At 41.3% G+C, this 13643-nt stretch overlaps 1 protein-coding gene across 1 annotated transcript in view; it reads right to left on the reverse strand.

Annotated features, from left to right (window-relative positions):
- LOC119917695 (cadherin-23-like) overlaps window positions 1-13643 on the reverse strand; it is a 150537-nt gene that overhangs the window by 59065 nt on the left and 77829 nt on the right. Inside the window, exons 10-11 of the mRNA XM_038738109.1 lie at window positions 3874-3986; window positions 1896-2084 (exon numbers count right to left, since the gene is read on the reverse strand). Of these exons, the coding sequence (XP_038594037.1) occupies window positions 1896-2084; window positions 3874-3986 (302 nt within the window). The remainder of the gene's footprint in view (window positions 1-1895; window positions 2085-3873; window positions 3987-13643) is intronic.

Genomic DNA, 13643 nt, shown 5'->3' on the forward strand with positions numbered 1-13643 from the left:
AAACTGCCAGAAAAAAAAACATCTCATAGATTTTTACTCCTTGGGATGGATGTAGCTATGGCGGCAGGGTCACAATGCAAGACCGGTAGAGTGCTTGCAATTTGTTTGTCTCCAGCACACAACTTGAGAACACAACCGTATTTACCATTTTTGTGAAAAATCCTGCTGCTTTGAGATTTGGTTTGTTATATGACAACAAATTAGCAGTGAGCTGGAGATGCTAATGGAGCATCTGTGGTGAATCTGGTTCAAACCATCTCGGAATTAACATAGCTATTCCCCCATTTTCGGTAAGCAATCTTAGCTTAGCGATACTGAAATGCTAAGCGGCTGGGTACCTCTCCCAGATTGAGTGCCACTTTTGGTAGTGGTAAAATGTAGGGTAGTAACCTTTAGAGGGACCTCTTATCACATGCCAGGTGTCTGGGCCGTCAACCCACCTGCGTACAGCAATGCACTCACGGTACTCCCCTCTCTGCCTCGCCATTGCAACACACCATCCTTGAAATGAATAAACAGACTTGCTGCTAAATACTCCTGCTATCTCTCTTTCAAGCACTTTCTTTCTCTCCTGCCTGCTGTTCGCTCTGTTTCTTTCTGCTTCACCAATTATTCAGACTTCTGGTTTTGCTCCAATGCAGGCTACTTTCTGTTCAACTGTTTTTCTAAGAGTTCCTCCTCTCCTCTCCTCTCCTGTACGTCTGTCTCTCTTTACTCTCCACCTTTTTCTCTATCCACTTGACTTGCAGTTATCTGTCAAATTCCACCCTGGCGGCTGCTGTGCCTGAATCAATCAGAGCTGACTAGCTTTCGGCTTATCTGCACCCTAGGTGATTGATTTTCCTCGTTAGGTATAATTTGATGCTCTATCCCATCTCTTCCAGAGCAAATTAAATTGTAGTCGAGTCCAATGGCTGGTGTGAGCGAGCATGTGCAGATGTGAAAGCGGGAGAGAGAGACAGAGTAGCAGAGCAAAGTGGAAAAGTGTTCTGTGTGTGTGTGCTGGTGTCTGAGCGTGTGTCACCACGCTAGGTTGATAGATATACAGCTAATGGGAAGGGGCGGACACACTAAAGCACACTAATGCGTGCTGTTGTACACTGCTGCTGACAGACCACACACACACACACACACACACACACGTACACAGCTGCCATGCAAGTAGTTTCATTGAGTGGCTGATGTTCTTTCTGGCTGCTGCATGTATAAACAAGATAGATGTAAACCTAGAAATAAAAACACAAAATACACTTCACTCACATGTAGATGTCCTACCTTCCTTTGTAGTAAGATCTTATCCAATCAAATCAAGCGTGAAAAATGTCTTGCAAATGAAACTGCTTTTACTAATGAATCCTTTATTGATGCCTTGTGTCACAGCCACTTACCTCCTTACAAGTGCCAGGTTGGTCATTAATATTAATAATAACTTAGTTTGTACGAACAGTTTTCTTGGCCCTGTCCTGAGTCCGATACTTGTACGTATGTTAATTAAATATGGATTTGACAAATTGAAACATCTGTAGCCTACTTAATCAGACACATATTTTTCACAAGATACGTGACCATGAACAGATGATCCTGGTTCAAAACTATTACTTTTATAATTTTAAATTATTGATATAATAGAAATGAAAGATTAACAATGTGACTCCTGCAATTCACGTCAAGCGATCAGCTAGAGAGAAGACTACCACTTTTCTGGAGTACTGGAGAAGTACAAAAAAAAAGTGCATTATTTTATCCGATACCATTAAAATATGTTTGGGACAACATTAGTAACAATTGTAAGATACAGAGGCAGCATGGTGTCACTGCAACCTCATCTGTATCAGAGTATCAGCCTAATGTCAAGAATGTTGTGACTGTGCCAGCCATCAGGGTCTTCCACTCACCTCGTCCTTGTCTTCGACCTGGATAAAGAGGGGAAGGGCAAAGCCCACCTGGGCCAGTTCGGTGATGCGGACCCGATACTCAGAACTGTTGAACATTGGGGCGTTGTCATTCTTGTCAATTAGCAGGATAGTAAAGGCGGTCCTGACTGTTGCTTCTGATGGACTGCGATCATCTTTCAACTCTGTGGCCTTATAGAGAGCAACAGAGGGAAGTGTCAATCAGAGAGAGAGAGAGAAAGAGAGAGACAGAGAGAGAGAGAGAGAGAGAGAGCGAGAGAGAGAGAGAGAGAGAGAGATGCATTTGATTGCACTGAAAATGTCATTTTGGATGATGGCAGTCAGCACGCAATCTCAGCCAGGTATTTACAGCTGTTCACTTATTGGATCAAAAAGGTGGACGATGGAACTCAAAGCAATCATAGAAATAGGCTCAAAGTGAGGCCAAGAGAGGGCCAGCACATGTACATTCACACAAACACATCCACACAATGAGATTTTGGAGAAAGGAGTCCCATTGAGACGATAGAATTACACACTCTTTCTGTTTCTAGCTGCCTGAGTATTGAAGATGTGAGGCCACTGAAATAAATAAAAAAATAGGAGAGAAAGATGGGAATAGGCAGTCTGTGGTCTTTTATTGATGGAGGAGTGTCACAAGCAATAAGAGAAGAGGCAGGAACAACATGCTGGTCTCTTGGTAATCAAAGTAGTTTAGCCCCTCTCGTCCCAACGCCACTGAATCATTTGACCTCCACCTCCACACGCTCAGCACTATCTAAGCTTTCTGAAGTTGAGAAATTAGTTGTATTACTATGGCACACCGCAATCAATAGAAGCACCACCTAAGAAAGCACAAGCAGAGAAAGGGAGAGAAAATATAGAGGGAAAAAATCCATATCTTATAAATATATTTTTGGGCAACATTTTTTCATTTTCAGCACTTTCACATTCAACTTTTATCCAATGTAATTATTGATTTCAATTAAAGAGATAGACTGAGGCTGGAATATGTAAGCCTGTATCTTTTTTTGTGTTAAACCTTCGAGCCAGTTGTATCTCAATGGTCTCTCATACAAATACATTGCTAGTGAGGCCATTAGGTGCTCTTAAAGGCCATTTATTGTGCTGAACAGGTTCGAACGATTTGACTTCACATGGCATCAAAATCCAAAATGTAACATTGCAGTTACATGGAAAAAAACAGGTCTTTAATGGCAAATCCTTTAATTTGGCACTAGGAAATCCATTTCGCGCAACCTCGCACACCCTGTGGGAACCACTTGGTGTACAATAGTGGAAGAGAAGAAGTGGTGGAGTGGACAAGGTGGGACGGCCGTGGGTGGAGTGAGAGGGCAGGACTGACGTTCTAAAAAGCCAAGTGAGATAGATTTTAGGCTCAGTGGAGAGACAGAGGGATTCAGAGGCAGCACCTGCTTCAAATAGACGAAAAAAGAAAGAGGGAGGAACAAAGGAGCCCCTTAGCATTGAGGACTCTAAATCCTGTTCCTTTATCTTGTCCTCCTCCGCTCCTCCTGTCCTCCCTGGGTACTGGCAGTTCACTTAACAAGAGCCTCTGAAGGGGACATTATTATAGAATCACAAACAAATGGCTTCATTGACAATAAAGGTACTTTTGTGAAGGGGCATATTGATACTGCATCTATAAACACATATGGTACTGCAGGATCTTGTGTTTAGTTTTAGTTAGTCAGTTTTAAGCGAAGTATTGACCTTGAAATCTTTATTTTTATAATTTTATTATAGTGTGTGTTTTTATTTAATGTATAGAACAGCAGCCAGGGTGAAGTACTGCCTTTAACAGTTCTTTTGAAGCTATATCAGACCCAGACACTGCATTGATTTAATACACTATCATACAAAAGCTCTCCCTTGATCCATGTCGAAACAGACTTTTGATCCCTTCTCTAGGCTGCGACAGTCCCTCCACCCTACAACCACCTCCCATTCAGCAGCTCACCTTGACGGTGAGAGTGAATCCTGCTGAGTAGAGTGGGTTTTCTCTGTCCAGCTGGCCATTCACTGTCAGGGACCCACTGATGTAGTCCAGGGCAAAAACGCTGTTGGTGTTCCCTGGATGGATGGATGGAGGGAGAGAGACAGAGATAAGAAAGTCAGAGGGACAAACGAAACTGACGTTGTGGATAATTCAACATAACCCCTGAGATGCAGTGCGGGGCCTCTGGAAGGGAAGGCAGAGGATGAGCTATGAGCACGTCTCTATTTCATGCAATATGGATATGGCTTTTGCTGTGCTGTCTTGTCTCCTGTACCTGCCTTAGGCTGACCCACCACCTCCAACATGTTCACATGCTGCCTTTCCTGCATCCTTTTGCTTCATCTGTCACTGTTTGCCCTCCTTCCATTGCTTCTATTTTTTCATCAGCTTTCCCTTCCTCTTCACTTCTTTACTGGATGTATACCAGAGTTAGTGTCACTTCACATTCACTGAATTGAAGTTGCAACGTATATCAATTACAGTTTAACATGTCATGATGACGCTGTCAGTAGTTCTGATGAGAGCATGACAAAAATCCCAAGATCTACATGCACATCAGCTCGTAACGTAAAGGTACCTGTGGGTGACCACTAGTCGTGCTATGGGGCAATGTTTTTACGAATGAATCCTGTGTGTGTACACAGATACGCATTTCTGCAGATGGTTTCACACTATTCTGCTGATTTACAGTTGTAAAGCACAAATAAGTGTACCAATGTGGCACTAAAGACGGTGAAGAAGAAAACTGCTAGCAATCAAATATGGATGTAAACCATGATAGATGTCAATCTTTTAAAAATTGGTTTTAAAAATACGGAAACCTCCTTTGACAAGATGTTTAATCATATCATTAGATATTAATCAAATCTTGTAATTCTTTATAATGTTTTGCAAATTTAATTCCTTGTTTTCAGGATTTTCTTTCAATTGTAAAATACAATATCTGATTTAAGTAACCTTATTGACCTCATTTAATGACAAGCGTCAGTCACATTATGAAACATTTGCACAACAATATGCTGAGTTGTCCATATGTGCTTTGCAACATCTGTGCAATCACTGTAAAGCCCACAACATTGGCTTGGTAAAGCTAGAGGATAGGTGCCTAGATGTATAATTAGCATGTGAGCATGTGCACAGATATCCATTTGAAATGGGATCAACTGGATGAGATGACTTGATTCTAATTTATTATTACTTTCAATATTGAACATAAAGTATGCTTATTTAATTGAATAAGCTATGCTTCTGCTGAGAAAACAATCCAACCTCAAATTCTCAAGACCTGAACTACATCTCTTTACGTGGGCTAATGAATTGCATTAACTTTGTTATAGTCAATGCACTCCTTCAAAGAGGGGCATTTCAAATTATGAACACTGCACTGTTCTCATTAACAAGTTCAATAGGGCCTGGTGTTCTCTATTCACTTCAATTAGTAAAACCCACTTGAGTCCTATTCTCATATTTTCTTATTCCCTCTCTTCCTTTTAAAATTACCGTCCTTCTTGTTAACTTTCTCACCTCTCTTGCACTCTTCTTTGACACTCTCACTCTAGCTCTGGCATCTTGTAGTTGTGGGGTGTTGCGTGCTAATTACACCCAGCAGATGGAGACAACAAACGAAAATACCCAGAATCTTCTTCACCTCTCCGTTGTTAATGGCCTACTTGCCGCTGCCCCCCCCCCCCACCTGAATTTCAGTAGCATTCAGTGCCCCGATGCCATCTATAGATAGTGGCAGTTGATACATGTGAATGATATCAGAGCAATCTGCTCAGCGGAAAGAACACCGGAAGAAACAGAGCTGTATGAGAGAACTCATTCAAATCCACCTGGAGCAAATTCACTTATACGTTGTTGATACAGACCACTCTCACCAGCAGACAGCAACTCCTCTGTGCTGCCACATGTATGTTTGTTTAACAGAATAATCTTTGGTTGAAAAAGAGAGCAAACATGCTCTGTGAAATCATTCCCGGTCTATACAAAAGTAGCAGATATGTCATCCATATATACAGTGTATATATACAGTACAGCACAAATACCAGGTTATCAGTTTTCAAGTGTAGAGAAGGAATACAGATCATGTTCCCCGACACGCTGTGACATGGGCTGTGTCAAAAACATGGTCATGGTCAAAAATGTTGTATAAAGGTACCAAGGTACAAGTGTAAGCTGATCCATACAAGAGTGTAGGCTGACAGAACTGTTTAGGTATACATGACCTCTGGGAAAATGAAACAGAAGCCTTCTCAAAATGCTATGTAACGTGTTTTTCTTTTTACTGTGCAATTTGTCTTAACCGAGAATGTGGCTGAATCAGACCAGAGACGGGGATGTGTTTTGTGTTTTTAAAATAAATAAAAATGTAAATACATTGGAGCATTGCCTGAAGAGAAGATTCCAGTAATATTGTGGTGGCACTTTGAAGATGAATTTACAAAGAGCAAGTTGTCTATGGAGTTTATTGCAATATGCTGTCCTTACATGTTCATACATACAAGACAATGTTTTGTCTGTAGAGAAAAGACAAGGTCTTATACAGTATTCTGAGCAGGGTTTGAGTTATAATCTGAGCTTCGTGGGGGTCTCTAATATACTAACTAACGGATCATTGCTTATTACGTGATTCAACATTTTCCTGTCTCACACACACACAAACGCACAAACACACACCCAGCAGTCCACTACTTGCCCCGGATGTCTGCAATATTGTAACAAAGTTTAAGTTTCAATAGCCTGCCAAATGCCATCAAAGACTATTTATATATTAAATATTGCTCAAGGAGAGATGGCAATTCTGACCTTCATGGTAGTTATAATATTAAAGTGTTATTTTAAGCACTGCTGTCCGCCAACACACAGTAACAAGCATATTATCATATGTAGCGCTGTACTAATTGGAGGATGCATCAAAAAGCCAACAATACTAAACAAATAAGCAGCAGTCAATACAGAGTCTAATACAGTACAATACAACTGAGTTCATGTTGGCGGGGCATGGTCTCAACCTGTTCGGTCAAAACTTGTGCACAATAATGGCTGATGGTGGAGAAGTGCGCAGCCATCCTGTCAGTCATGCGGTGCACAGCTAGTTCATAAGGAAAGTGTGTTAATTTAACATTTTTAATGTAGATTATAATATATATATATATACATATATACACACACACACACACATATATATATATACTATCATAAAATGCCTAAAATATCATTGCCAAAATGGACACAGTGGAGCACATTGATATTGTACGCTGTTGCCCACACTACAAGCAGTAGAACCAAAGTCTTGAAATTCATTAGGAAAACAGTGCACGTTTGTTAGTCAAGATGTGACACAAAGCTATTTTTAGTTATTCTTTTTATCATTTTGTGGCTTTGGATGCTGTTTTGACCATGACCGTTTTGGTATAGGTTCACTCTCATCAATTACAGACCATCTGATGTGTGCAGTTTAGTGATGTACTGACGTTTTTTTTTTTAATTTAGCATACTACACAACAGAGCAAATGCTCGACAAAAATAAAGCACAACCTCCTGGACTGAAATGAGTGGCGAGCTTCCCGTGCAAAGCTAACATTTCTCTGAGAACTACTCTGTTTATCTCATTTACAGGCTTGTCAGGCTCATAACATTAACCAATGAGCTTTTTGTTACTGACCAAAAAAACATTTTGCTTCTCTCTGTGTACAATATACAGCAACAATTGTACTTCTAATGTGAATATAAAGTGCATGCACCTTTTGAGATAGGAGTCAGAATTAGTGATTTTCTTTTCTTTGCAGAAAGTGTTTTAAACGCACACATCCACTTTCCTTTCACAATATGGGACAATGTTGACTGTACATGAAAAGTTTACTTTCCTGCATGTAGTCAGTTATTAGTGCATGTGACCAGGTGTAAAAACCAAATCCAACAGGCCTGTATTTTCACATTGCTTTTTTGTAAGCAGGACACACTATGAACCTTGAGCTGCACTTTGTGGGATTAAGAGTCACTCTCTTTCAGATAGTTTATAGTAATAGCTGAGGTCTAGACTCCAGAGAAACATGGTCAGATGGTAAGTCTACAGTGCACAACGGCTAGGGTCAACAGATTAACCCATGCCTGTGTTCCCGACTCCCCACTCGCTGCTCTATTATTGCTCTGTACCTAGCCTGGATTGGAGAGGAGGGAAGCTGCAGAACAAAGCACACAGAGTGGGCATAGAAGAGAGGAGGCAGGCCAGCAGAGAGAGCAAAGCCCTTTGGGTAATTAGCCTGGATTGAGGCCAAAAGGTGGAGAAAAGGGAGGGAGGTAGAAGGGACAAAAACCACTGCTGATTATATCCAGCTTATGATCTATTTAATTGTGGAACTGGAGGAAAGTGTAAATACGAATGCAGTGTGACGCCTGCATTAACAACATACTATACATATGTTAACGTTCCATAAGAATTTCTATTAAAACCATACATTAAACCTAAGACAGAACGATGGGTCAGGACGACATTGTTCAATTGTGCCTTCCGAAATTGTCACTGTTTGAATGTCAGTGTCTCGTTTCATTTTTGAGTTAAGGTTTAGGCACAAGAAATTGGTTAGGGTAAAGGAAAGGTTTGGGTTAAAATTACTTCTTTAGTCTCATGTTTTGTTTACTTTGTGGCGCACCATGTCACACTACTTTCTCCTCTGTTGCCGATGTACAGGAGTTACTTCCTACTGGATACAGGAGATGTCATTTTTGGCCACTTGCTGAATACACCGCTGTTTGCATTTTTTGTGGGAGGACAGTCTCACAGTTACACATCAGTGAATATAAGCTGACACAACATTCATTGGAACATTTCTTTTTTTTTGCGAGGATGGGAGGAGCAGACATGAGGTTGATGTTGAAAACATCAGTTGATTGTGGTGGGGGGTAACATGACCCACTCAGTGTGGGCATCGTGCCTCCAAATTAGTTTATCAGCTTCAGTGGCCTGACTAGCCTGCCAATCTACTCCAACAGCCGCTCCTTACCCGGACGACTGGGCACTCACCTGGCCAAGCAATGAGTGGTGTTTATACACAAACACACAAAAACACACACACCTGCAAAGACAGTGCTGTAAAGTACACTGTGCACAGTAACAGCAGACTGTTGGTTCTACTCTCTGTATGCATCTGGTAAAGAGGCTTTGACTCTCTGCTTCAGGTTCCACAGAACAGCTTTCCACCTCATCTCCGCTGTGTGTCGAGCTTGACCAGAGAAACAGACTGAAATTATACAGAGTGACTCACAGGTCCCACTGAGAGGAAAATATAATCATATTCTAATTGCTGATAGAAAGTGTTCTCCAGTGATCTGCTAGGGCACTGTGATTAGACCCCCAGGGGGTGAAAATTACTGCACACAGATAAGCACACGCTCAAATACAGCACAAATAAATGCACACTTTGCTTTTCAAAATCTGATATTCATATTTAGGCGCTGTGTTTATGAGTTTCAAGTGTGTGTTAATGTGTAGGTATTTCAGTTCGGAATTCTTATGAAGATGTGTGTGTGTGTCAAAGCGCGTGTGGCGCTAACTGGCAGAGTTTAATTCTATGATGTGAGACTCTGAGGCATTAGCCATGCTCTCACATTACCGACAGTACTGGACTGGAAAATGAGAAACCATGCCATGATTTTGTCTAGTGTGTAGAGTACGCACTCAAATGCACCCACACATGCACACCTAAATAAGTGCCCACAAACATGCACAGACTCACAAAAACAACCATTATTTCTTTGCGGTGCAAATTTAGTACGTACGCAATAACTTTAATAGCTAGTCCTACAATTACAAGATAAAGGTAATCCAAATAGTTTGACGCTTTGAATAATCTCAGCATTACCAAAGCACAAAGAAAAACACGGGTGTGATTTTTATATTATCTGTTGACTAACACACTTAAATTGTTGTGTCATGATGAACAATGAAGTGAAGGCTCATTTACTGAGAACAGTTTCCTCATTGAAATCCTCTCCTCCAATTACAAATGAGTGAGTGCAGAGACAGAGAGGGGAAAATAGAGAGGCTCGAAATCAGACTGAGTGAGAATGTATTGAGTTGCAAAAGTGGAAAACATACATGTGTAGTTATGATGTGGGGATTGTCCAAGAGAACAGTAGAAATAAGGCATTTGATCTGATGAGTTCAATCGGATGTGCGACAAGTGGATGACAATGACTTTCTCTGAGCAATGATCTTTTGAGGACAGCCAAAGCAGGAGTTCTCCAAGTGTAATCGCCATGACTAAGCCAGTGACAACTGTTTTCTCTAGTTTGTGACAACACCATGGGGGCGCTGGAACATTCTAGTAATGTGATATGGCATGCAGCCAGTGCTCCGAGTCTTGGGGCTAAGATTTTGTGTACTTTGCTAAATGTACACAAATTAGTGTCACTTTTAAGGATTACGCCTACAGGCAAATCATGTTGATGATGAGGTTTTAGTTATTGTCTTCAAACTACACACTCGCTTCTAAATCTAAATGAACAGCTTCTGACATACACCGGCTTGGCTGTGCACATTCTGTGCATTGACACACACCAGTCAGTGCATGACAGCTACCAGTGCATATGTATGTGTTTCTGTGTGTGTGTGTGTGTGTGTGTGATGAGGAGTGGTAATGGCCCTGTGGGTGCCTTGCCATTGGCAGACAAGCTGCATTTCATGAATACTCAATGAACTAGTTTCATCAAAAGTTTTTCTTCAAAATAGGTTCAAGGACAAATATTCTAAGACAATACAAGGCAGATTAAAACATGTCTTTCTTTTGCCACCGGTATGACATGTGCGGTTGAGCTACTGTTGAGGATGTCTCAGTGCCTCAGCTTTGACCAGCAACTCCTCATGCTACATCGAGAGAAGTTCCCGTTGATCAGAACGACCTACACTCTTGATCTCGGAATGGAGAAGGGTCACTTTCATGGCTACCTCCACCTAGAGACAAATTATGGCTGCTTTTTCAAATACCAGCATTGGGTGTCACTGCGTGGAACAGTGCGACATTGTGCAAAGCAAGTATGTTTTATTCCAATGGTGACTGTGGCCATCGGGGTGCACATTTCCATAAATCTAGTCTTTGATACTATGGAGCATGACTGAAAATGTCAGAGAGGATGTGGATACAGTTTAAAAAATGTGTTTTAATCACTTACATTCTGTTTACATTCCTGTAGGATGGGCAATGCTCTTCATCTGTGACTCCACCTCACACAAACTGGGCATAATTGGTGTGAAAAGGTGTGGGAGGCTCCTACTCTCCCTCCAAGCACTAATGAACCAATAGGAGTTGTCTGTGACTGGGAAACATTCCCACACTTGACCAAGCCTGAGGTACCGCTACCTGTGACCAAATCTGGGTCTCTGTAATGATGCGCAGTGAAATGATTTTAAGGGTTTAGGCTACAAAGATGCCACTTCATATCCTGAATAATGGTCCACTTATTATATTGTATTATTGAATGAACTGTACTACAGATTCCTGAGTGCTCCCTCTGTTTTATCTGTTCTTAAAGATTATTCTTTTGTTTGTTTGTTTTTTTGCCTTTATTAGAAAGGGAGAGCTGAAGGAGGACAGGAAAGGGGAAAGAAAGAGAGAGGAAATGCACACTCTACCAGGTGAACTACCGAGGACCCGCTTCCTCTGTTGTAAAAGCTAAACGGATTGTCAACCTGGTCACAGACAAAAATATTGATCCACATTCTTCAGGTCTCATGGAAAATAATCAGACTCAGAGCTATTGATTGCTGGCTTTAATCTATCAGCTCAAGATGTCACGTTTTCTCTTTTTAAGACATTGTGCTGGCAGTAGTGTAATCTCTTCACTTTGTGTGTCTGTGTGTATGTAAGGTAAGTGTGAGAATTTTTTGTCTGTGTCTCACAGAGTAGACTACAGTACTTGATGATGATATGTGATATTTTCTTGCAGTTTGCTAGACGATACAAAATATATTTCTGCACACTCTGTACAAAATAACAGCTGTCTTGAAGACAGCAGCAAAGGAAACTGGGTTTGACATCTGGAAATGTGCTTGTTCAGAGGTAGTTTAGGATAACATTTCTCCAAACTAGCAGCATCCCCTGTACCCTGTAAATGAAATGAAAATAAAGGAGAACCACTAATGGTACTTTCAGACCAAACGCGAATTTAATACTCGCGACGCTTTCCTCGCGTGAGTACATTCGCTGCAAGTGTTCACACACAATGCAAGAAGGCGCTTAGAACCCGCGAAAATTTGCTTTTTTATAATCAAATTTTTAACTCACGCGAAGGCCTTTGCGTCGCTTCACACCACCCGACAGGAAATCGCAGCTCTATGCGTCTTTGCATTGACTTTGTATGCAAACTCACTGCCCCGAACGCGCACTTCGCTTTTGGTCAGAAAGCACAGTAACACCAGAAGATAAAGCTGAAATATATGTTAAGGATGTAATGTTGTAATGATGTAAGCACAAAATATGTGCTTTGAGAGGACAACAACCAACATATGAGATCAAGGAGAGAACGGAGGATTCCTATTGAACGTTGTTAATGTAATATAATCTTTTCTTATTGTCTTCATTGTTGCTCGTTTTCTTTTTAACATATATGCTGTCTGATTTGGTGTCATTTTTTATTTATTTATATTTAATCTGACATGAATTGTTAAGTGCATGTACCGGGACGCTGACTGAAGAAACCTTTATTAGTTGGGATTAAATTAAAAGAATGAAGAGAAGACAGAAGAAATCAAATACTACAAATACCTAGTGTGTGAAACCGATATCATAGGCCAGTGAGGTCTGAACTTCATTGTGAACACAACTGCTAAGCTCTACTAGACTTGACTAGACTTTGGATTGTGTTGTGATCAGTGTCCCGCAGACTATCTGCCTTCTCTAAGAGATTACAGAGTAACGGGTTGCGGAGAGCCCCAGAGCGTCTAATTGAAAACCTGGAGAAATCCCAGCGACGCGGCAGTCGCAATAAGAGCTCCCCAAAGAATAACAGGTATTAGCCTTGTCCATATTACAGCATCCCTGCTGATACGAGTTAGGTAGCATGGAATCAGAGCATCAGGGTGTAGCAGTACTGAAGGATAAAGATATGTGTGGAAAGGCAGACGAGGGGAAATAATCGCCTTTACTACTTATCAGTCTGCCCAGGCGGGAAATGGCGTGGCCATACCCATCTGACCTGTATGCTTGAAGAAGGCTGGAAGACAAGGCTAGTTGTCTTCTTGAGACCCATTGCACTGGACGGGGTTGTCTGTCTCACTCCTGTGGCAGGGGCAGACAGAGTGTTCACATGCTGCCCGAGAGAAAGGCCATGAAAGTCAGTGAATGCCTGTGGCTGTGTACAATATATGGACTCACTCCGCAGCCTCTGACAAACTTCAAAACATTGTAGATTTTTTCTGTAAATAGAAATATTGAGTTATCATCTTTATCAATTACGACAATTATTCTGCATGGGTTGCTATAAATTAAAATCCAATGAGGCCAGGCAAGAGAAGCTGAACTAGGAGTTGGCTGGCACAGTGACAATTTCTTTGCTGCAGTTTCCCAACATGGAGACGAGGCAATGAGAAAGGAAGAATCGTCCAAAAGGAAAGAAAAGGTTAGAGATGGGAAAGGGCTTAAGATGGGATTAGTTGTGCTTGCGTGTGACAAAAGAGATAGAAACAAGCACATACAGATAAACAACAGGCTGATATGAAAGGCTTGGGGGAT

The sequence above is a fragment of the Micropterus salmoides genome, unplaced genomic scaffold, assembly GCF_014851395.1.
Source record: "Micropterus salmoides isolate LMB-PRFRI ecotype aquatic unplaced genomic scaffold, ASM1485139v1 Ms_hic_scaffold_22, whole genome shotgun sequence".
Taxonomy (NCBI): domain Eukaryota; kingdom Metazoa; phylum Chordata; class Actinopteri; order Centrarchiformes; family Centrarchidae; genus Micropterus; species Micropterus salmoides.